At 45.2% G+C, this 23,502-nt stretch overlaps 1 protein-coding gene and 1 long non-coding RNA gene across 7 annotated transcripts in view; one reads left to right on the top strand and one right to left on the bottom strand.

Moving 5' to 3' along the window:
* Positions 1-1,825: 1,825 nt before the first annotated feature.
* LOC120094662 (uncharacterized) lies at positions 1,826-4,905 on the bottom strand. The gene is made up of 2 exons (XR_005489093.2): positions 4,784-4,905; positions 1,826-4,331 (listed from the first exon to the last, which is right to left on the bottom strand). It is a non-coding gene; the product is annotated as an uncharacterized LOC120094662 (long non-coding RNA).
* Positions 3,679-23,502, top strand: part of Fam168b (family with sequence similarity 168, member B) — a 33,106-nt gene continuing 13,282 nt past the window's right edge. The window contains exons 1-3 of one of the 6 annotated variants that reach the window (XM_017596648.3): positions 3,679-3,896; positions 9,640-9,720; positions 19,622-19,702. In XM_017596648.3, coding sequence (XP_017452137.1) covers positions 9,651-9,720; positions 19,622-19,702 — 151 coding nt within the window. In that variant the 5' untranslated portion in view covers positions 3,679-3,896; positions 9,640-9,650. The remainder of the gene's footprint in view (positions 3,897-9,639; positions 9,721-19,621; positions 19,703-23,502) is intronic. The other 5 variants (XM_008766978.4, XM_008766975.4, NM_001271134.1 and 2 more) reach the window with 5 other exon arrangements.

The following is a 23,502-nucleotide window of genomic DNA, read 5'->3' as shown; positions in this document are numbered from 1 at the left end:
TCCAGTCCATGCTGAAGACCAGCTGAGAAATCCAGCCTCGAAGACTGGACACTACTAAATTCTCGGACCTTCAGTTCATAGGCAGCCATTGTTGAATTGGTTGGATCTCAGCCTATAAGTCATTCTTATAAATCCCCTTTTTATATAGAGAGACATTGATTCTATAAATTCTGTTACTCTATAGAGAATCCTGGTTAGTAGAAAGTTTTCTATGTGGATAAGCCTTCAGAAATGGAGTTGTTGAGCTAAAAGTGTTGTCTTTGTGTGCATTGATCCTGATAGACAAATCCAGTCCCCTCACCAATTGAACCATTGGGTGTCCACTTCCTGAGGCTTCACCAATAGTGAATATTTACTGCCGTTTAAAATATACTTCCCAGTCACTGGTAAAAATGCTGCCTTAATGTTTGTTTGCTTTGAGGTTTTGTCTTGTTGCGAGTTTCTTTCTTTCTTTTTTTTTTTTTTTTTTTGGAGCTGGGGACTGAACCCAGGGCCTTGCACTTCCTAGGCAAGTGCTGTACCACTGAGCTAAATCCCCAACCCCTTGTTGTGCGTTTCTTATTGAAACAGAATCTTGCTGGCCAAGGACTTAGAACTCACCATGTGGGCCAGATGGCTTCAAGTTTGAGGCACTCCTTGTATTTCTGCCTCTGAAGTCCTGTGTGTAGGATGATGTCATTATGCAGGTGAAAGCAGGTACAAGATAGAAGGAGGCCTGTCATTGGACAAGGGAGGATGGGAGAAAAGTTTTAGAGGAAGAGAACACTGGAGCCAAGAGAACATGGAGGTGAAAGTTAAGACTCCTTTCTGCACATTTACAGGTTGTTATCAATATTCTTAAGGGACGAATGTGTACAGAGCTTTATATGTTTAGGTGGGCAATTATATCTTATCAATTGGATCAGAGGTTATTGTGTTGTGTGTTCTTTCGTGTGGCGATTTAATTGAATTCAAGAGTGTGGTGGCTGGAGACACTGGGCCACTATGGAACTGAGATGTGTATGGTTGACATGGTGGCAACTTACCTTGGGAACTAGATGGGTAGAGATTGTTGCCAGGCTCAGAGAGTAGCCATTGACTGTGTGATATGGGATAGGGCAAAGCGGGTGAGATGCTTTACTGACTGAGATGAAGATATCCCAGAGACAGATGTCATGGGGCACTACGGTGATAGCACCGAGTGTGGGATAAAAGAATCATTTTATTTAATTTTACAGCAACACCTGTGTCTTAAATTTTTAACCCGAATTTTCTTTTGGAGAGATAAGGTTGACATTTTTTTTTATATATTATTGAGACCTATTTGTATGTTCTTGGCTATAATCTCTACTCATGTCTCTGCTGATTATTAGAACTGATTCTTAATGGTCTCTGGAAGGTCTCAGAATACTAAAGAGATTAACCCTTTGTAGTGTTTCATTCTTTTTTTTAAAAAGATTTATTTAATATAAGTACACTGTAGCTGTCTTCAGACACACCAGAAGGCATCGGATCTGCTTATAGATGGTTGTGAACCACCATGTGGTTGCTGGGATTTGAACTCAGGACCTCTGAAAGAGCAGTCAGTGCTCTTAACCTCTGAGCCATCTCTCGAGCCCCAAGTGTTTCATTCTTAACCAAGTGCCTTTTAATTTCGCTTAAGGTGATTTCTCCAAAACATTTGTAAAAAACTTAATGGAGTCTGTTTTCTTTCACCAGTCGGCTCTGGGGATCCCGGGGCTTCAGTGTAAAGGGTTTTTACCTGCTAATCCCACCTCCCCAACCCTCCAGCCAATGTTTCTCATAGGCATTGTTTATGGCTTTTGAGAAATTCTTTACTCCATGGTTTTTAAAGAGATTTATTTATTTATTATATATAAGTACACTGTAGCTGTCCTCAGACACACCAGAAGAGGGAATCGGATCTCATTACCGATGGTTGTGAGCCACTATGTGGTTGCTGGGAATTGAACTTAGGACCTCTGGAAGAGTAGTCAGTGCTCTTAACTGCTGAGCCATCATCTCTCCAGCCCTTTACTCCATATTTAAAAAGAAATCTCCCCATGTTCTCTTCTCTTTTTATGTTTCCACTGTTAAAAAATATATGCCTTTTTTAAAAATTGGAATCTATCCTGGTACATGAGTTATAGATACAATTTATACTGTTTACGCTGGTTAAATTTTAGCTCCCCCCATACTATTTATTTAACGATCAGTGGTCCATATCCTTTTCTTTTTTTTTTTTTTTTTTCCGGAGCTGAGGACTGAACCCAGGGCCTTGCGCTTGCTAGGCAAGCGCTCTACCGCTGAGCTAAATCCCCAACCCCCAGTGGTCCATATCCTTAATCCTAGCACTCAAGGGTCAGAGGTAGGCAAATCTCTGAGTCTGTCTAGCCTACACAGGGTCAGCTGTCAGGTTAGCAGCCAAGACATCAACATTTAGAATTTTTTTTTGAAACTTCAAGATCCAAATAATAACACCTAGTGATATGAAATACTTTCTCAAATATCAACTCCCAATTGCTGTAATATACTTCTGGACTTTCTATTATATCCCATTATAATATAATATGGAATTATAATATAATATGGTTCATTATCTGTGCACTAGTGAGCTTATCGGCTGCAGTCTTTAAATATGGTTTCATATCTGGTAGGAAGTTTAATAGCCCGGTCTTCACTTTTCTCTAATCCCAAACATTTCCTGGTACGTATATTTTGCATTGATTTTTTGGCTCTGTGAAGCCAGTGAGATTTGGAGCTTACCCTAAGTGCTTAGTATTTCCTAGCTCTCTGACAGATGCAAGCTTATCAGAGTAAAAATCTTGTACTGGCCTTGGAGCTGAGAGATCAAAAGGCAAAGAGAGTACAGAGGCACCTCAGTGGTTTTTTTTCTTCCCTAGACAGTTTTTCTGCCTCGCTCTGGCTTTCTGGATATTCGATCCTTAGATAAGGTTGGCCTCTAACTCAGAGATCCCCCGCCTCTGCCTCCCGTTTGCTGCTTGCTCTTATAGAGCATCTGGGTTCTATTCACATGATGGTTCATAAACATCTGTAACTCCCTCTTCTGATCTCTGTAGGCGTTAAGCAGGTACATGGCAGTGCACATACATACATACATGCTGGCGAAACACTCACTCACACACAAGATGAATACATCTTTAAAAGGGGTCATGGGGAGTTCAGAGATGGCTCAGAGCAGTTTCCAGCATCACCCCAAATAGGAAAGCTCGAACAACGCCCCCTCCACCCGTGACTCCAGCTAGAGAGGATCACACGCCAGCACTCTTGTGAGCAACACCTCCTCCCACAGCTACACACTTACACGCACATTAAAAATAAAATCTTAGAACTGTGCACGGTGGCTGTCGCTTTAAGGCCAGTACTCTAGAGGCAGATCTGTAAATTAAAGCCCATCCTGATCCAAAACGAAACAACAAAACAGGAGAAAAGCTTAAAAGAAAAAACGGAAAAAGGAATTATTGAGTAAACATAATGCGAACCGGCGTACATCTCCTTCCGAAGTCACTACGGACCATGACTACGTTCCATGACTCCGTTTCCAACCGGGTTTTAACAGGAACCTGTGCTGAGGATCGCAGCCGAGGTAAGCGTCCCAGCATCCGGGCACCTCGCGCACGCCTCTCGGGGGCGGGGGCGGGGGCGGGGGCGCGCGCGCGCAACTGCATCACGTGCCCGGCGCGCCCCCGTCTGGCGCGCGGCGGGCGGAAGTGAGGTCGTGGGCTGCGGTGTCTGCGCAGCGTCGGCGGTAGCGGGGGCCGCGGCGAGGCGGGCGGGAGGCAGCGCGGGCCTAGCGGTCAGCCGCAACCGAGCGTCGTCTGGGCACTGCCCGTCGCCGAGCCACACGCCGTGCCGGCTCGGGCCGGCGCGCGCCGGTCCCGGAGGCGCAGGCTACCGTGAGTACGGGAAGCATGGGGGCGGCGGCTCCGGGCGGGCGCGGGCCGGAAGTGCGGCGCTTTGTGCAGCGCCTGGTCAGGCCGCGCGGGGAGCAGGGGCGCCGCTTTGTCCGCGGCGGGCCGGGGGGCGGGGCGGGAAGGTCGCGGGCCGCCAGGGACGCTGGCCGTCGCTGACCGGGCGATCCTTCTCCTGCAGGAAAACGTAGGCTTCGGAGGTTACCTTAGCAAGGGAAGGACGTTCCGGGGCATGGCCCAGGTTCATTAGGAAAAAAAGAGAAGGACGTCCTGGTAGCGCGTCCGCGGCTGGGCGTTCTCTCTCGTGGTTTTCTTGCATTGTCTGAGCCGATTGTTTTAATCACTCACGTACACAACTTGGAGTGTTTTTGCGTGCACGGAGGTTTGCTAATGAAAAGGTTCACACGTGCGCATGCATACCTTCAAATTTAAAAAGGAAAAGAAAAGAAAGAGAAAAAGGGTTGGGTAGTTCCTACGCCTTAAACTCTCCACTTCGCCTTGTGTAAGACGAAATTACTCGCTGTAGTATGACAAGATTTTTAAATTAGAGTAGTTCTGGTGCAAGCAATTAGAAAAACGGCCTTTAAAACTTCGGTAGGTCAAGGGGTAATGAGTGATTTTGGCTTTGACAGCCGAGATTTGGGAAATCTAGGCCACCTTTCCTAATGCTGAAACCGTTGACGGGTTTGCTTCCTTTAGTCTTTGAATAAAGCAGGCTCATTTTTGGTAATGTCTGTAGTTTACTCGTGAAGCATTTTTGGAATGTTTTGACATGCAAGAAAACCCTTAAGGGTGTTAAAATTAATTGTGACCAGAACCAGATGGAAGTTAGGGTCTAGTAGGCGGGTGCTGCAGGGTTTTGAGTTGCGTACCTTTGCATTCACCTAGGAGGTGATTGAGAAGCAGTCGATAGAATTGCCCTCCTCCTGACCTCCTTCCCCTAAGGGTGGAAGTGACCGTCTATATAAAGCCAGTGTCTGGAACCCAGGAGGGGGGAGGAAACAGTTGTTACTTCCTTTTTACCAAATTTGTTTGGGCTAGCTCTGCATCTGCCTTTCAGAACATTTTAATATTGCAGTTCAGAAGGGGGAAAAAAAGTGCATTTTAAAAATAATTTTTGAAGGCCCTGGGGTTTAAGGAAGTTGTTTGTCTTCCTATCTTCTCTTATAGAGGGTTAATTTTTCTGGACCCGTTGAGAGCAGTTTCAAAGCATGAATGTATCAGTGTATGTGATACCCTCTTCCGTCTGTGTTCAGTAGTTGGTTTGAGATCTGACTGTTCTCTACAGAAACACCGGAAGTTGTCCTAGAGGGTGGCAAACAGCCGTGAGTGCTGAGTTGGGTGGACTGGAGAGTTTTCTTGTAAGATGCACTCTCCTTGCTATCAAGCATATCTAAAACTCCAATACTGATATTTTTCTAATCAATCTGTAACTTACTTATTTAACCATCTATCTCTGGGTAGAGATGCTTAAAGCACCCTGAAATTAGTGGTGTTGCTGATATGAAACACTACACCATACGACCTTTAAAGCGTTGCACTTACCGCTTCAGCTTTATGTTTTAAAACTCCTACTGTGGGCTGGAGCAATGGTTCAGCAATGGAGAGTGCTTCCTGGTCATGAGGAGGACTCCTGTCCTTTTCCCACCTGTTTCAGGCAGCTCACAACTGCCTCAGACCCACCCCCCCCCACCCCCCCACCCCCGGGTCCAAAGGATCTGACACATTCTTTAGCCCCCACGGGCATCCACACACACATGGCATTGACTCAGGACACAAACTTAAATACAAGTAATAAAAATCTATCATGAGAACCTTAATTGGGAGGGTCTATTTTGTAATGATGTCTTATTCCCTCCTGGATCTGAGGACTGAACCTGGGGCCTTAAGTACTCCACCACTGAATTAAATCCCTAATCTCATTAAACATAAATTCTTTAAAAAAAAAAAAACCCTCTCATTTTGCCCATGTGCTTTCGGTGGTTGCTGGCTATTATTGTGGAGGAGTTCTCATAGTCTTTTCACAGGTACAGTTGGTGTGGTGTTCTGATGCAGGCGTCAGACCACGCATAGCGTAGTTGAGTGAGTTCACATGAGAATCCTAGGAACTCTGTCCCTGCGTTCAGTGCAGGTACTTTGTCCACACCAGCTCAGAATAAGGATTGGCAGTTGCTGTGTGACCGGTGGCACTAGAAAACAGGTGGCTTGCTGGGCCAGGTGCTTCTTTTCTTTTTCGATATACAAGCATAAAAGGACAGACACTCTTTGCAGCCATGTTCCCATATAATGAAGTAAAATTTACTAGCATTTTGCTGTATTTGCCCCTTTTAAGGAAGTGCTTTAAATTATAGTTATTCATATTGTTACATTCTTTTGTATTCTAAAAATTTACATATTGGCATATTGTCTTAGGGTTTTAGTGCTGTGAACAGACACCATGACCAAGGCAACTCTTATAAGGACAACATTTAATTGGGGCTGGTTACAGATTCAGAGGTTCAGTCCATTATCATCAAGGCGGGAACATGGCAGCATCCAGGCAGGCATGATACAGGCGGAGCTGAGGGTTCTACATCTTCCTCTAAAGGCTGCTAGTGGAAGACTGACTTCCCCGGCAGGTAGGGTAGAGTCTTAAGTCCATGCCCACAGTGACACACCTACTCCAACAGGCCACACCTCCTAATAGTGCCACTCCCTAAGCCAAGCACATACAAACCATCACACATAAACACAGTACTATTACCATAAATAACAAACTCTGCCTGCGTGACTTTTGTGCTATATTATTAAAATGTTTTTTTACTGATATAAATCATAATCTAAACAAAGTCCACCTATTGTCTTCAGAGTAAATCTGGTTTTACCTCTAACATCTCCCTCACCTGTGTTCATGCCATGGAAGAACAGACAGTCGTCCATGAGAACGCCCCTCCTTTTGGGTTTGTGTGACTTCCTTCCTAGTCTCCTTCCATTTGTTCCTCAGACACCTTGAGTTTTCTGTTAACTGGACAGCAGGCGCTGGCTCCATTTGACTCTTGGAGCAGTGTGTCTTGGCAGGTACATAGTAAGGGACTCGTGCCATGTGAGGGTACAGATAATGGCAGGACTTAGTTTGATGCAGTGACGGGCTTATGTTTCACATTTGCTGTGCACACACATCAGGTGTGCTTTGATAATTCCGAGTTAGACTTTAAATGGCTTAAGTTAAATTTTGTTATTGGACTATCAGACTTTGAAGGGACTCTCAGCATTGAATAAATAATTCAAGGAGGGCTTTTGTATTTGGACACCGAACCGATGGTGTCGCAGGTTTCCTTTCAGCACACTACGATGTTTTACCAGATTGAAAAGGGAGCTGTACTGCTTTCCTTTTTCAGCCTTACACTGTTTTTGCCTGTCTCTCTTGGTGCTGATGTGGAACCTAGGGCTTCAGACATTCTAGACAGGTAGTTGCACTGCATCTTAGTTGTATAGTCCCAGGCAGTTGGTTTTAATTCCTTAAGACTTATTAATCACATTAGGGGCTGTTCATCATTAGCCTCTGGAGTCGTTTAATTTCCCTGAAGGCAGCTTGCCCTTCTGGCAGTGCTGCACTGCTCTCATTGTGCTCCTCTCTTTGCAGGCGCTCCCTCAGCTTGCTCCCTGCTCTCAAAGCACCCACTTGTCTTTTGGCCTTTACCATGCTTTGTCTCAAACCAGCATTAATCATGATTTTTCTTACTCTTTACAGTAGCTATCATCAACATGCTAAGTGAACACAGAACCCACTTAGGTTTCCATTGCTGTGAACAGGCACCATGACTAAGGCAGTTCTTATGAAGGAAAACATTTAATCGGGGCTGACTTATGTATAGATTCAGAGTTCAATCTGTTATCATCATGGTGGGGAGTGGCAACATGCAGACAGATGTGGTGCTAGAGAAGAAGCTGAGGGTTCTTCTTCTTGATCCACAGGCAGCAGAAGAGACTGTGTCACACTGGCAGACCTTGAACATATATGACCTCAAAGTGTGCCCCCACAGTAACATACTTCCTCTAAGAAGGCTACAGCACTTACCATGCCACTCCCTATGTCAAGCATTCAAACACATAAATCAATGGGGGCCATTCCTATTCCAACTACTACACTCATCTACCCTATTTGGATAGCGAAGTGAAGATGTGCGTTTTCATTTTTGCAAAAAGTACTGGATTGACCTTTGTCTAGTCTGTAACCTTAGAGGGGAACTTGACCTGCTCTTGTTTCCTCCGTAGTCTTTACATGGCACTGTGCTTGTCTGGGGCTTAACTAGCAAAGGAAGTCAACTGGCTGCTCAGAGGAGAGAACTACTTTGGAAAGAATTTACTTCTTGGGGGATGACGGTTGAAACAGAAGCACCATGCACTTGAGAGGATTGGCAGTTGACAGTTCCTGTGTTCTTGAAATGTGACAAAACACCTTTGCTTCTGGTGTGCCTTTGACCCTGTTTTCTCCGTCCACAGCCCTGTACTGTTCAGTATCCGGGAACTCACAGTGGTTGTGAAATTGTGATCCACTACTCTCTACCTCCCAAATATAGGTGTAGGCCACTAGGCCCAGATACAGATCCACACACATACATACACATATTTATATATAAAATATATATCATATACTATATTACATAGTAATGTGTATATATTTTATAAAGATATAAGATATATTCTATAAAAATATACATTATATATTTTGCTTATATATCACATGCACATATAATTGTATATATGGTATATAATACATATATGTATACTTACATATGTATACATATGTGTGTGTATCAATATTTTTTGAGACAGTTTCTCTGTAGCCCTGGCTGCCCTGGAACTGGTCACTCTGTAGCCCAGACTGGCCTTGAACTTGGAGATCTGCCTTCCTCTGCTTCCTGTGTGCTGGGATTAAGGGCATGCATAACCACTGCCCGACTTTCATATTTACTTTTTTTAAAGGAGCAATTTTTGGTGCTAGAGAGATGTCTTGGTGATTATTAGCACTTGTTGATCTTGAGGACCGAGTTTGGGTCCCAGTACCTACAACAAGTCCCTCACTACCCCTGTAACTCCAGCTTCAGGGGGTTCAACACCCTCTCTGGCTTCCATGGTGCAGTATTTATTATTCCATAATAATTTTCATATTATTATGACTTTTGAGACAGGTTCTTAGACAAGTCTAGACTAATGTTGAACTCATGGCAGTCCTTCTGCCTCAGACTCATGAAGACTGGGATTACAGACATGAGCTAGTGTGCTAGTCTCCTCTTTTCTTTCCTAGTGGGTGGTTGAATCCCCAGTGCCTTGCACATTCTAGAGAAGGACTTTCACTATGAAAGACTCAGATTCTTTAAATACTTTTAAAACAATTGCATGAATTCATGTTCTGAATATGTTTTCATTTAGTTCTCTGATACGAGGGTATTGAGACGAATTGTAGAATTTTCAGCATTTTAAGTACGAATTTGACAGATATTGTTTCCCTTAGTCCTGATGGATTGAAGTGAGTTAGGAAGAAAAGACTGCTGGGTCCTGATTTGGCTGGATGCTGTGGTTATTGGGACATTCCATGTTTATTTTCCATTCTGTTGGTTGGGAGCAGCAGAAAATACATTGTTTTAGAGTAGACTAGAATAACATTTGCTGCCTGCTCTTTTGAAACTAATGGAGAAAATTCTGGAAGCAAGAACTTGGCTAAATCACCTTTTTTCCCCCTTTTTAGTACTTGAAGTCATGAATCCTGTTTATAGCCCTGGGTCTTCTGGGGTTCCCTATGCAAATGCCAAAGGAATTGGATATCCAGGTAAGCAAGTTGAATTTTCTTTTCATTATTGAACATTGAGTACTTTTTATGTCCATGTAGACGCTCTGGCTAGTTTTATGTAAGCCAGATGCAAGCTAGAGCCTTTGGGGAGTGGGGGCCCTCAGTTGCAAAGATGCTCACACCAGATTGCCTGGGGGGGCATTTTCTTGATGAATGGTTACTGTGGAGTGTCACTCCTGGTCCGGGGCTACATAAGCAAGCAAGCTGACCAGCCCTGGAAAGGCAGCAGAGCAGGAAGCCCGTTCTACCATGGCCTTTACATTGGTTCCTGCCTCTCTGTGCCTGCTCTGACCCTTCAGGCTAGACTGAAAGCTCTAGGGTGAGAGGAAGCCTTCTCTCCTCCAAGTTGTTCTTGGTCACGACAGTGGGCGGACTGATTTAGGAAGGCAGGAAGGAGATGCAGGGAGAGAAAAGTCAAGAGGTGTCTCTTGCCCAAAGCTGACATCTCCAGTATGGGGCCAAGACTGTTTCCTCTGCCCCTCAGTCTATTCCCATTTGAGTAGGAGCCTCACTGCAGTGCAGTATTGGGAAGAACAGTGTGATTTCAGAGTTCCTGTTCACACCTTCCTCGGGGTTGGGCCTGCTGCTTGAAGGTTGCTTCTTGAAGGTAACTTCTGTCTCCCTTGACCAGGAGGAAACCCCACTGAATAACTTAGGAGGGTACCACACCCTCCCCTGCTGTTGTATTTAATAGGTGCAGTTCACAGTGAGTGGGGGCAGTCAGCTCAGCTGAGTGAGGCTGGCCATAAAGCAAAAAATTGTGGAAGTGGGACTTTGGTCAAAAATTGCAGATGGTTATCCAAATTCATAACTAAAAAGTAGTTACTTGTACCGTTATGGTTTCATTGTGGGTCTTTCCCCTTGTGTATGCTACCTGAGTGTGCTACTGCTTACTGTATCTTTACCCCTTTTTTAAATAAAAATTACTTATTTTTATTTTATGTACATCGGTGACTTGACTGTGTGTATGTCTGTGTGAGGGTGTCAGATCACCTGGAACGTGAGCTACCATGTGGTTGCTGGGAATTGAACTTGGGTCCTCTGGAAGAGCAGCCAGTACTGTTAACTGCTGAGCCATCTCTCCAGCCCCCACCTCTAACCCCTTTTACTTTTTGAAACAAGGATTTGCTAGTTTATTTACTACCCTTGAATTCACTATATAACCAAGGCAGTACTTGACTTAGAATCTTTGTGCCTCAGCCTCTGAAGTAGCAGATACACAGGCTTTTACTATGGGTTTGAAATACTTTGGGAAAAATCTTATTGGTAAAAATCTCCGTTTTAAAACATGGAATAAAACTGAACTTGGAAGAGAGGAGAGAAGCATTTGGCCAGATTTGAAAGCTATGTAAGGGGTTGGGGATTTAGCTCAGTGGTAGAGCGCTTGCCTAGCAAGCGCAAGGCCCTGGGTTCGGTCCCCAGCTCTGAAAAAAAAGAAAAAAAGAAAAAAAAAAAAAAAAAAAAAAAGAAAGCTATGTCAACCCAGCTTGACCGGGGGCTGTGGATACTGTATCTGTCCTGGAGCATTTGCCACTCGCTGTCCCTAGAATTTTAGCAGCCCTAAGGGGGACTGCAGGGGGCTTAGACTCTTGAGCAGGTGTTAGAGCGCTCACCTCTTTCCTCAAGCAACCTGCCTCTTGAGATTGGTCCTCCCACCAAAGTGGGGGATAAGAGTCTGTTTGGTGTTCCCACAAGGAAGCCTCTGAAAAGGGTAGTCTTTCTTTCCCAAGTCGTGTAGGCGTTCAGGGGCGTTGGCTCCAGTCTGTGTTCCTTTGCTTCCTAGTGTGGGCATCCAGCAGTTCAAGCCTCACACGCTCATCTGACTGCACTGTCTATCCCTGCATAGTGCCTGACATACCCTGCGGAATTGCTGTGAAGTGCTTGTCTTCATCACAGGCTGTTTGGCCTTCCTGAAAAAGCACTTCCTGTTCATACACAGAGTTACTATAGAACACGGGTGCTCTGAGGACAAGGTCACCAGGCAGAATAGCACTGCAGTGCAGCCAGCAGGTAGAGCGAGGCCTTGTCACGAGAACGTTTAGAATGTGTACGTAACAAAGATCTAGATTTGTGAGTAGATAACAAGATGCACAAGGGTTAAGGGAGAGAAACAATTAAACGTAAAAGAAAGAGGGCTTGGAGCAGCTAGTCCAGTGAAAGCTAGAGGCATTGTAAGACAGAACATGCTGAGAGTGAACCAACATGTAGTGTAAGTTAGAGGCCGGAGGAAATGACTGAGCAGTTAAGACCTTATGGGAGCTGAATAGATGGCCTAGTAGTCAGAGCATGGCCTGGTCGTGGCAGAGGACCTGACTTTGGGTTCCAGCACCCTTATCTGACAACATACTCCTAACTGTTCTGTTTTTGCTCCTAACTGTTCTCTGGTACCTAAGCAGTATCCGGCTTAGGGTGAAACAATTGCCTATTGTTTCAGCTCCAGGAGATCTGATGTCCCTTTCGACTCCCTTGAGTACCCACATGTACATAGGTAGCCACCTGCACATACTGTAATGCATACATAAACAAATACAACTTTTTAAAGATAAGGTAAGAGAGGAGATAGACAGGTTAAGAACTCTGAGAATAACAGGTCAGAAGTAACTTAGAGAAATTAGAAGAGGGATGTCTTCCTAGAATTGATGAGAAGCACTTTGGCAGTAAGAGCCTGTTTGGAGTGTTAGTACTGGTTTAATGGAGGAGCATCTGAATGCATCTGAGCCAGGGCAACAACCAGAGCCCCGTGGTATCAGTTTACCTGTCAGTCCTCATTAACAGACCCTAGTCTCTTCTGGCCCTTTGCCTGTCATACTGACCAGTCTTTGCTGAAAAGAACTTTGGCATAAACCATTATTTTAGTTAGGCTTTTTTTTCCCTCTGTGGAACATCACCTGAGAGAAAGCTTCTGTAATTCTGAAGCAGCTTTGAGTGTCATCTTCACAGTGTTTCATACTTTCACTTACCTTGTATGATTGGCAGGGTGGGTATTTGACAGTCTCCCTAATGGAAGTCCTAGTAGCTAAGTGCTCGGAGATGTGCATTGTATGCCTATGGAATCTTGGGCCAGCATTGACTTTATAGCGCAGAGGCTCATGAGTCATGGATGGAATTCTTTCCTCAAATGCTGTCTTGTGTAAATAATTATTGGTATTACTGGTATTTGTTGTTTTCTCATGTATTTATTTTTAACTGTTTTATGTGTTTGAGTGTTTTGCCTGCATGTATGTGCACGATGTGCGTGTCTGCTACCTCTAGAAGTCGGAAGTGGAAGGTGATGCCAGGTTCCCGTTAACTACGATTAGGGGAAGCTGTGGGGCACCACGTGGGTGTGGGGAATTGAACTTGGGCTGCCTGCAAGAATACTCTTAACCACCAAGCCATACCTTCAGCCTGTTCCCTTATTTATAACACCTGGTGCTCATATCCATTTATTCCTTGTCTGTCGTCTTTTTGAAGGACTTACTGTACTCATTGTGTGTTACTGCATGTGCTGTGGTGAGCATGGGTGCTGTTTGGCGGACTCACTCTCAGACTGTAAGGGGAACCTGTATTGTCCTGGTTTCTGCTGGGTAGTTAGGCAGTGACTGTGCCTCTGTAACTGCTCTGCCCGTCCTCCCTCTGTTGTCGTTAAGATACTGTGGTGCTGTGTTTTACCGTGCTGTGACTAGATGGAGGGGTTTATCTGGCTCAGCATTGAGAGGCCTTCGTAGATTTAGATGTCCCCCAACAACAGCAGTAGCTTTATAGATACTTTCTGTCCCTCCCCTCGTCTGTAATTCCATCCACAGTGTGTGAGAGCACCATGTTTGTGGTTTTCTCTTAGCTCAGAATGGATGGTTTCCTATTATCTACTGCATTTCACTAATCTTGCTAATGGTGTCAAACCCTCTTCCTCCATGTACTGTTTGGTTGGCTTGTTGATGACCATAGTCCCTGGATGGTGGTTCTGCTTCTCTTGTCATTGTCTTTTTCTTGTTTTCTGTCATGCTGTCCTATCTCTTAGGGTTTTCATTAGTTGTGACAGACATTGTATTAGAGATTGAGTTGTCCAGTTGCTGTGTTCCTTTGCCTTCCAGTTAGCAGTGTGGCTGTTCTTCCTGCTCTCAGAAGCTGAATGTGTGCCTTTCAGCCTTGGTAAGGCTTATGCTTCCTTTGGCCTCATCCTGAAGAGTGAAGCAACTACAGGCCACTATGCTCTGAGAAGCCTGTGCCTCTGCAGGAAGCTGTCATACACATCAGTGGGTTTTAGTTTTCTTAGACCTTTGTGTGGACTTCAACTGGTTTCCAAGTTCTTCAGGGGTCTGGTTTATGTCACAGCAGTGTCACAAGACCACCAAAATTTACATTTGCTTCTCTTGCCCATGCTGAGCATTGACAAGTTGTGTATTATAATATGTCTTTATACAGAACATAATGCACAGTGGAAGGAGGAAGGAGCACATGCTCTACTTAGGATGGCCATGTCCACAGAAGGTCAGGGTTTGAGAGAGCAGCTGTGTTGTTCAGTCATGGAGGTCTCAGCCAGCATCAGGTACCAGGAGCAAAACTGCTGACTGAAGGAGGCCTTCTCTTCCACTGAGTTTCGGAGAAAAGGTGCTGATGCAGTTGCCAAATAATGTATCTAGAATTGCTCCCAAACTAGTTCATGGGGCTTGCATGTGCTTTCTGTTGGTTTTATATAAATATAATAACCTGTCTTATGGAATTTTCTTATTCAGTCCAATTCCTTCTCTGTGTTGGGGTTACTTGAAGGGTTTGCTATTCCCCAAACATTGAAGGTAAATTGGCCTGCTGCTTTTAATAACCGTGTTGGTGGCAGTGACAGAAGGTAGAGTCGAAGAAAGTAAACACGTGGCTTTTAGGGCACTGTCCAGCTGACTTGGGTAGAGATTGTCACTGTACTCTTGGGAGGAGGGTTTCCTCTCACATCCTCCCTAACAGCTCCATGCTGCCCGTCTTGAGTTTTAAGAAATGTGATCAGTGGAGTTAGTGGTTCACGTGGGTTGGATTTTTTGTTTTCCCTTATTGGAGTTTTGCTCTTCTGTATTTGTCTGTGCAGGGCCCTGTGGATTTGACTGCCAGCACTGGAAGTGGGGAGACACACACACACACACACACACACACACTCTCTCTCTCTCTCTCTCTCTCTCTCTCTCGCTCGCTCGCTCGCTCGCACGCGCTCTCTCTCTCTCTCCTGTGTTGTCTCTTGACATAGTCATGGTCTTCTTTGAAGTCATTGTCCTAAGGCAGTCAGGATCATAAAATGGCACTGCTCAGAATCACTTCCTATCTGTCCATCCTCTCTGCTGAGGGGGTGGAGCTGAAGGTGAGGACACACAGTTGGTAACCACTAGAAGGCCTTCTCGGGACAAGAGTTAGGAGCACAGGAAGCAGTGCTGCTGAGCCTTTGCATGGAAGTCTGCATGGATGCTGGAGAGAGGATGCTTCTGCTGTGATTTCAGTCAGCTGAGGAAGTGTGCAGTGACCTTCAGCGCTTTCAGAGCTTCGGCCCTGGGGGTTCGTGCTGCCCAGGAGATGGGCCGAGTTCAGTTTAGGTCGTGGTGATGGGTAGCATGAGTTCATATGCTGAAGGACATGGAGCAGGACGGGTGTAGCAAAAGCAAGGCTCCTCCAAAGATGGGGAAGTAGGGCGCTGATGCCCACACAGCTGTGTCATGATTTGGTCCATTTGACTCAGTGACTGGTTGTTAACTCTGTTAGAGGGTTGGGGTGGTCTCTGGTAGCAAGCACTGTTATAGATGGCTTCCTGAGGACAATGAGGGAGACATGAGGAAATTTAATTTAATTTTTTATTTTCTCTCTCTCTGTGTGTGTGTGTGTGTGTGTGTGTGTGTGTGTGTGTGTGTGTGTGTGTGTGTGGTGTGTTATGGCCTATGGAATATGATCTAGTTAGTGACATTTTTGGTTTTTAAAAATTTATAAATTTTTTGCTCCTGCTTTGGTACCTAAGCAGTATCCTGCTTGACCTAGCTTGCTTTGGGCCTCTGGGCTGATCCATAGGACATTGGTAAAAACCACTGCCCTTGACGGCCAAATGAGTATCATTGATAAAACATTCCAGTACTACCCACTCACTTCTTACTGATTGAAGAAGGCAAGTGGGAAAGAAAGATTCCGGAAGAGAGGCTGACCAATTGTACTGAGGTAAAGGAGGATCCAGTTGAAGATAGGGGAAGGAGTGTGGAGGCTCCGCATTCATACAGAAGAGAACTGAGCTCTTGTTGGGGTTCCTGTGCACTGTTGGAAGAGTGACTTCATTGCAGCAAAACCTTAGGCTTGTTTGGGAAGACTTTGGGGAGGTCAGATTGTGAAGCAGGAGTGTCGTCAAGGCCTTTAACAGCTTGTCACCACCCTGTGTATTATTGGGGCTGGTTTAGATGATCTGACTGGCTAATCAGGAGCCCCTCCTCCCACACCACTCCTGTGTGCTCCTTCCTAAGTGGTGTACTCAGGTGACTTTGCTTGATAGAGGAACAGTTTTCAGCTAAGACAGTGGTTCTCAACCTGTGGGTCTCTACCCCTTTGGGATTCATATAAATTGAATTCTTTTCCTCCTTATTGGGATTTTGCTTTTATATATATATATATATATGGGGGCCTATGGCCAAATGACCCTTTCTTTTCATGGGGTTTGTCTAAGACCATCAAAAACCAAATAATTTACATTACAGATCGTGACAGTAGCACAGTTACACTTATAAAGTAGAAATGAAAATAATTTTATGCTTGGGGGTTACCACAACATGAGGAACTAACTATAAAAGGGTCACAGCATTAGGAAGGTTGAGCATCACTGCTCTGTGGCTTTATGAATGGCCGCTTTGCCCTGCCAGACCTGCCACATGAAGGGCCCCAGCCCCAGGATGAAGGTGCCTGCCCCTAAGCACAGCAACTTGCTTTCAATCCCCAGGACCCATGTCGGGGAAGGAGAGAACTGACTTCAGTATGGTCACAACCCATTGGAGTTTATACACATACACAAAACAGCAAATGTATATGAAAAATTTTAAAAACAGCAGCAGCAACATTGAAAATCTCTCTAAAAGTCACTTCCAAATATATTCTCAAGAGAAAGAGCGTATAGATCTTAGTAATAGCTCAGGAATATCGGAGTGGGGAGATACGCCATACGGAGGTTAGGAAGTGTCCCAGCCACTGAATTGAGCTGTCAGTGTAAGGCATATAAAACTATAAAGGCTGTGTGGTAGGTGTCTTTCCTTCAGGAACCCAGAACATTGTGGGAGGTAGTGAGGAGCACCACCACCGCTGGGATCGTTTGAGTAGGTTAATTGGGTACTGCTGTACCCTCTCTCCTCTTCACGGTTTTGACTCAGAGTGTGGGACAAGTGGGCCCTGCCACTAGACAGAACTGGTAAGGCTGAGCAGGCTCAGACCCTGGGGAGTCTCCGAATTGAATGGCAGGAGTAGAGCCAGATGCTTGTCAAGCTGTACCTGTTCTGGAACATGTAACCATGACACCACACTGAGAGGAGTGTGGCAGTCAGTCACAGAGCATAAAAACCTGGCTTTCTCCATGCTTATGAGGTATCTAGATAGGTTCAGTTAGCTTCCTTCCTGGGCACTCCTTTCCACAAAATGGTCACTCTGAACCAAGCCAGGTTCTGCCCCTGACCAGGGCTTAGCATTCCCTTCCTGCTTAACAGAAGATGCTCTGAGGGGAAGTGCAGACCACGGACCCCCCTGCCTCCAAGATCTGCCCTTTTCCACCCTAGAAAACATGGACAGAGGACTCCCCTTGCCAACTGTGTTCTTCCTCCCCTGAGCAGCCTGCTGGTACCCTGTTGGTGAGGCCAGCACACAGCCTGACAGTAGAGCACTTGCCCAGCATGTGAGGCCTTGAGTTCTGTTCCATCATGCACACTGAACTCACAGGGCTGTGTCTGGTCCTTAGCCCTGGTGCTGTGCTCTCTACCCCCACATTGTCATTCTGGGAGATTCCCGAGTGGGTTATGGTACATTCCATTGGCCTTTAATCCCAGCACTTGGAGGTACAGGCAAGGATCACAGTGTCAGTTGTTCTCAGTTCGTTACATGGTGAGACTGAGGACAGCCTGGACTGTATGAGCCCCTGTCTTGGAAAACAACACAACAACCACCATTTGAGTACCCTTGGCTTCCCTTTGAGTACCACCTTTGGGTAACCTCAGCATAGTCTTGGTAGGAAAGAGAAGCAGAGCTCCTGACAAGCAACAAGTGGTAGTGGTCAGGGCTTTGGGATGCTGGGTTCTCTGTCCTGAGGGTGGGAGGGCTTCCGGTTGACCTGCTGTTAGGTCAGACAGAAGAGGGGTGGGGATGGCAGGGAATCCTGAACTCTAAGGAGTGCTGGGTGGGTATCCAAGGGCCCCTTTCCTGACGGACACTACAAGTGGCAGGATTCTGTTAAATACCTTACTGATATCTGTGTGTCTGTGGCTGTGGGTGAGTCCGACTAAAGACTCATGTATAATTAAAAGTAACCATGGGTGCTGGAGACATGGCTGAGAGTTTAAGCGTACTTGCTGCTCTTACAGGGGACCTGGCCTCTGTTTTTAATGCTCAAGTAGTAGTTTATAACTGTCTGTAATGTCTGCTACAACCAGGAGTTCTGGCACCATCCTCTCGTCTCCAAGGGCCCCTCTTCTCACTCACGTGCTGCACAACAGATAAGCAGGCAGGCCTGTAACTGCAGCACTCCGTAGGCAGTGGCAGGAGGACCCGCCACCCTTTCAGAAAAAGAAAGCTGATGATCTTACTTGGATGTGGATTCTGATTGTATTTTCTCATTCTGGGTTTCTTTGAGGTTAATTATATCCTTTTAGTAAGAAGACGTCTTGAGTTTAATGATCCTGACAACCTGGGCTTCTGCCTGGCCAACTTGAACTGAGGAAACTGGAATTAGAAATTCAGAATGCGGGGTTGGGGATTTAGCTCAGTGGTAGAGCGCTTGCCTAGGAAGCGCAAGGCCCTGGGTTCGGTCCCCAGCTCCGAAAAAAAGAACCAAAAAAAAAAAAAAAAGAAATTCAGAATGTGAAGATGCCTGAAATGAACTTGGAAGTTTGAAACAGTCTAAGAACAAGAACAAAAATCACTAGCTTTTAAATAAAACGATCTGGTTCTGTCTTTGTAACTATCCCCATCCCCCAGCAGCAAAAAGTAGGCCCTAGGGTGGGTCCAAGGTCATTTTGAATTCTGGTTCTTTCCAGCTTGTGCAGTGGAGCCTGGTGAGGATAAGGACCTAGTGGAGGATGCTGAACACTCTCTATTGATTCAGAGATGACGGGATTCTGGGGTGGGACTGCCAGGGGTGTTAGGTTTCCAGACTTGGATTCTTGGATTCTTTTTCCTTTCTCCCCCTTTCCCTTTTCCTCTCCCCTCTTTTTCTTCTGCTTAAAATTATGGCTTAGCTCTTCTTTTTACCAGACCTATTCTTGCTGTGTAGCCCTCACTGGCCTGGAACTCAGTTATCTATCTGCCTTTGCCTCTCACACTGTCACATGCTAGAATTACAGACTCGCACCACTATCTATACCCGGTATTACTTATTGGCTGTTAATGTAGTTATTTTGGCCCTGGGATAATCCTAGGGCCTCACACATGCTAAGGTGCTCTGTGCCCTGACTTATGCTCAATGTAGCTGTTCTGGACAGTGAACTCCTGATTCAGTTTCTGCCTCATCTTGCCCCCCCTAGTTGTGGAGTGTGAGCATTTATAGATCTAACAGTCTGGGTCATGTTTGTGACTCAACACAATTCTAAGAAAATATGACTAGAACTGATTTTGTTTGAAGTGTGTGGGATTCAAACATGGTGGTCATGTGGCTTTATTTTCATCGATAATGCTGTTGTGCTGTGTTCCCCTGCAGCTGGTTTCCCTGTGGGCTATGCAGCAGCTCCTGCCTATTCTCCTAACATGTACCCTGGAGCGAACCCTACCTTCCAAACAGGTATGTGTGCATGCCAGATGTCTGTGTCTGGGGAGGAGGTGTGAAACTGGGATTTGTGGTTGGGTGGCTTTCTACGTTCATAAATGAACTTGTTGATGAGTGTGATCAAACTTTAGGTCGAAGTGCATGTGACCTCTGCTTTATTGAGTTTCTCAGATCTGCCCACCAGCCTCTGGGCTGTACAGGTAATTCCTTGTGCCTGATACCTTTCTTAGATAGGCTGTCCTACTACGGACTGAAGACCATTTTGTCCCTGAGTTCTGCCCAGGGTGCTCTGGTTATATTTTTTTTAAAGCAAACTTTGCTTTACATATACAGTACATGCAAACATTTTCAGATTTGAGAAATTGCTTGTTAAAATTGAAAATAAGTTTGTTTGGTTCTGAATTACATAAAGATTATTTAGTGAGATTTCATCTTCTCTTGGGCTTGTCTTACTCAGACAAGAAAGACATTGTGATTCCTTTGAGGGTGCCGGCTCATGTTGTCCCATGTGACGTGGCTGATGAGGCTGCTGGGCCAGTACCTTATCCACACAGTTCTCGACCTGAAGCTGCTTGGGTAGAAGAGGAAGCATTAGTGCCCTTGCTGTGAACTCCTTCCTTGAGTCTGCTCTCTCACCCTTCTCTCTCTGCCTTCCTTAGCTTAGAGCCAGAGGAGAGCCTGGCTTGGTCTTTCTGCTTCAGAGCTGTCTGTCCTAGGTTCATGTTCCTGCTCACTACAGTCCCGTGAGTGTACACAGCGGGCTGTGTGTGCAGATGTGTAACAGTTTCTCATCTCTTGGAGAGTCTCTGCTTAGATCCCCTCGCTCTTTCCCTGAGTGGCCTCTTTCTCTCTGCCTCCTTTTCACTCCTTGCTGTCCTGCGCCTGTCCCTGAGACAGTTGGGACACATCTTCAGCAGTTTCCCACAGTGCTACAGTTAACAGTTCTGCCACCCTGTTCCTATTTTAAGGTACTTTACATTCTGTAGCTTCTTTTTAACCAGTGCTCTTATATCTGTAACTAACACACTGCACATATCTATAATGTGCATTTGACCATTTCTGCTGGGAAGTGTACATCTATGACAGTTGGCAGTGAGCATACCTGTTTGGGCAAACTTGGTTCTGTCCATTTCAACTTTACTGGGCTCCAAATAATCATAGATGTGTTTTCTCTTGCTATAGATGAGTTGTGGTTTCCAATTTTTATGTAAATGAAATCATGCAGAAGGTATGGGTCATTACTGAGTTGCTGGCTTTCACTTGGACTCTCCTGTGGTGATGCCTTTTCCTTCTTCCTCCCTTCCATTGTTAGCTTGCTTATCTGCTGATCAGCTAATGGCATTTGTGCTGCTTGAGTTTGGGAGTTTGTATTTAAAATGAAGTTTTCTGGGTGTTAACATAAATCTATGGATATCCGCTTTCAGTCTGTTGAGAAAATATAAAGGGGTGAAGAAGCTGATTTTAGGGCAGATAAGAATCTACCAAGACAGGTCTTCCAGACTGCTCTCTCCATCCCCTCAGGTGTGTATTTATTAGTTCTAGTCCTCTGTGTCCTTGGCACTCTGGTATGAAGTCCTTTCTATCCTACCTGTATTAGTGCGTATCTAACGATTTCCCATTGGAGTTTTGATTTGAACTGCCTTGGCAGTAACGGTGATCATCTTTTCTTTTGTTTTTTTTTTTTTTTAAAGATTTATTTATTTATTTAATGTACAGCATTCTGCCTGCATATGTGACTGAAGGCCAGAAGAGGGCACCAGATCTTATTACAGATGGCTGCGAGCCACCATGTGGTTGCTGGGAATTGAACTCATGACCTCTGGAAGAGCAGTCAGTGCTCTTAACCACTGAGCCACCTCTCCAGCCCAATCATCTTTTCATATGTTAATTTATCATTTGACTGTCTGGTAAAGGGTTCTGCCTCTGGGCATGGTGGCACAGCCCTGTCCTGCTGGGTGCTCTGGAGGCTGCAGGAGAATCATATATTCAAGGTCTGCCTGGGCTACAGGGTGAGTCCAAAGCTGAGGAATGGGAATGGAGAGATGGCTCAGTAGTTGAGAGCAGTTGCTACCATTCAGATTTAGGCCCTAGCACTGATGTGAGGCAGGCGCTCACAGCAACCTGTGACTTCACACACGGGTGCAGACCCGTAACAATGGAAATGAAAGTAAGTAATGGATAGAAACAGCAGAACAAACACTTTGGATAGGCTCAGGGATGCAGTTGCCAGCTGGGCGAGGCCCTGGGTTCAGTCTCCACAGCACCTTCCCAAAGGACTCTGTCACTCACTAGCTCTGTTTTTAAGGCTCTTAGTAATTTTATTTTTACAGACTTTTTTTGAAGACCTATTTTTATTTTCTCTGTGTGAATATTTGTCTACATGTATGTCTGTGTATATGTACATATCAAGTCCCTGCAAAGGCCAGAAGGGAGTGTTGGTTCCCCTGACTCCTAACTGGGCTCCTAACTCCTGAGCTGTCTCTCCAACCCATGTTTTGTTTTGTGTTTTCAAAGACTTTATTCGAGAGTCTGTGTGTGTGTGTGTGTGTGTGTGTGTGTGTGTGTGTGTGTGTGTGTGTGTGTGTGTTCCTTGTATTTCTGTTTACCATGTACAGGTACCCTCGAAGCCAGGGAGAACATCAGATTCCCTAGAGCTGGAGTTGCAGACAGTTAGGAGCTGCCCGATCGGGTGCTGGGAACTGAATCAGGTCTTGCACAGAGCAGTATATATTTTTAATCCCTGAGTTGTCCTGAGTGTGTGTCTCACTGTACTCAAGGGTATCTTGAACTCCTGGCCCTTAGCCTCCTGAGTATCTGGAGCTGAGATGTATTTATTACTCTTGCTTAGAGCTGAGTTTTAAAGAATTTATTTATCAAGTTCATGATTACAGAGGTTCCCCCCCTTCACTATCACCCCACTTTTCTTTTGATAACCTTTCACAGAGCAGAAGTTTTCAAAATTTGATGAGATTATCATTCTCTTCTCTTGTGGATTGCATCTTTGGTATCCTGAAAAATCTGCCTAAAATTCTCGCTTTTTCTTCTTTTAGTTTTAGCTTGTACATTTGGTGTTAATTGTGTGTAGCTCTGGGTGAAATTGAAATGATTGGTGCTTCCTGCTCACACACTGTGTACATTCTGTACTCACGTGCTTTACTCACACCAGCCTTTTTCCTAGAGTACAAGCTGAGAGGAAAAGGACTGAAAACTTCCAACTCATTTTTGTCATTTTCTTAAAAGAGCCTCAGATTTGTTGAGGTCAATGCAGGAGTTCTTGCCTAAAGCTGGGGTGTCTGAACCAAATGCAGCCCCCTTCTCTCAGGTCTCCTGTGTCCACTTTCCAAGTCTGCTCTCATGAGGCTGGACCCTGAGTGAAAGCTGAGGTAAGCGGTAACTGGAACAACGACCCAGGGTGCCACCCGGAAACCTCTGCTGGATCCTTGGCTGGCAGTCTCATGGCTTCCTAGTGCCCAGTTATCTGTGTGGTGTCGTCAAGAGACTTGGAATAAAGATGTTTCTCTAAAATTGGTTAAGGCAGGAGTAACTTGGAAGGCCTTGGTGTCCCGCTGTGCTGTTGGTACCTGATGTAAATCAGACCTGTGCACTCTTCTTTTATGGGCCCTTGAAAAGTTGCCTCCCTATTTACAGGGCCCAGTAAGGAGGGAAGTTCTTCATATGATCTAGCGTAGAGGCAGTGGGTTGGCAGGATTCCTGGGCACTTTGCAATACTGTGATCCTTTTTATTTTTTTTTAAAGATTTATTTTTACTTTGTATGTGTATGATGTTTGCCTACATGTTTGCCTGTGTACCATTG

The sequence above is a fragment of the Rattus norvegicus genome, chromosome 9, assembly GCF_036323735.1.
Source record: "Rattus norvegicus strain BN/NHsdMcwi chromosome 9, GRCr8, whole genome shotgun sequence".
Taxonomy (NCBI): Eukaryota; Metazoa; Chordata; class Mammalia; order Rodentia; family Muridae; genus Rattus; species Rattus norvegicus.
Note: the sequence above shows the minus strand (reverse complement) of the source record. Positions and strands in the feature narration are given on the sequence as shown.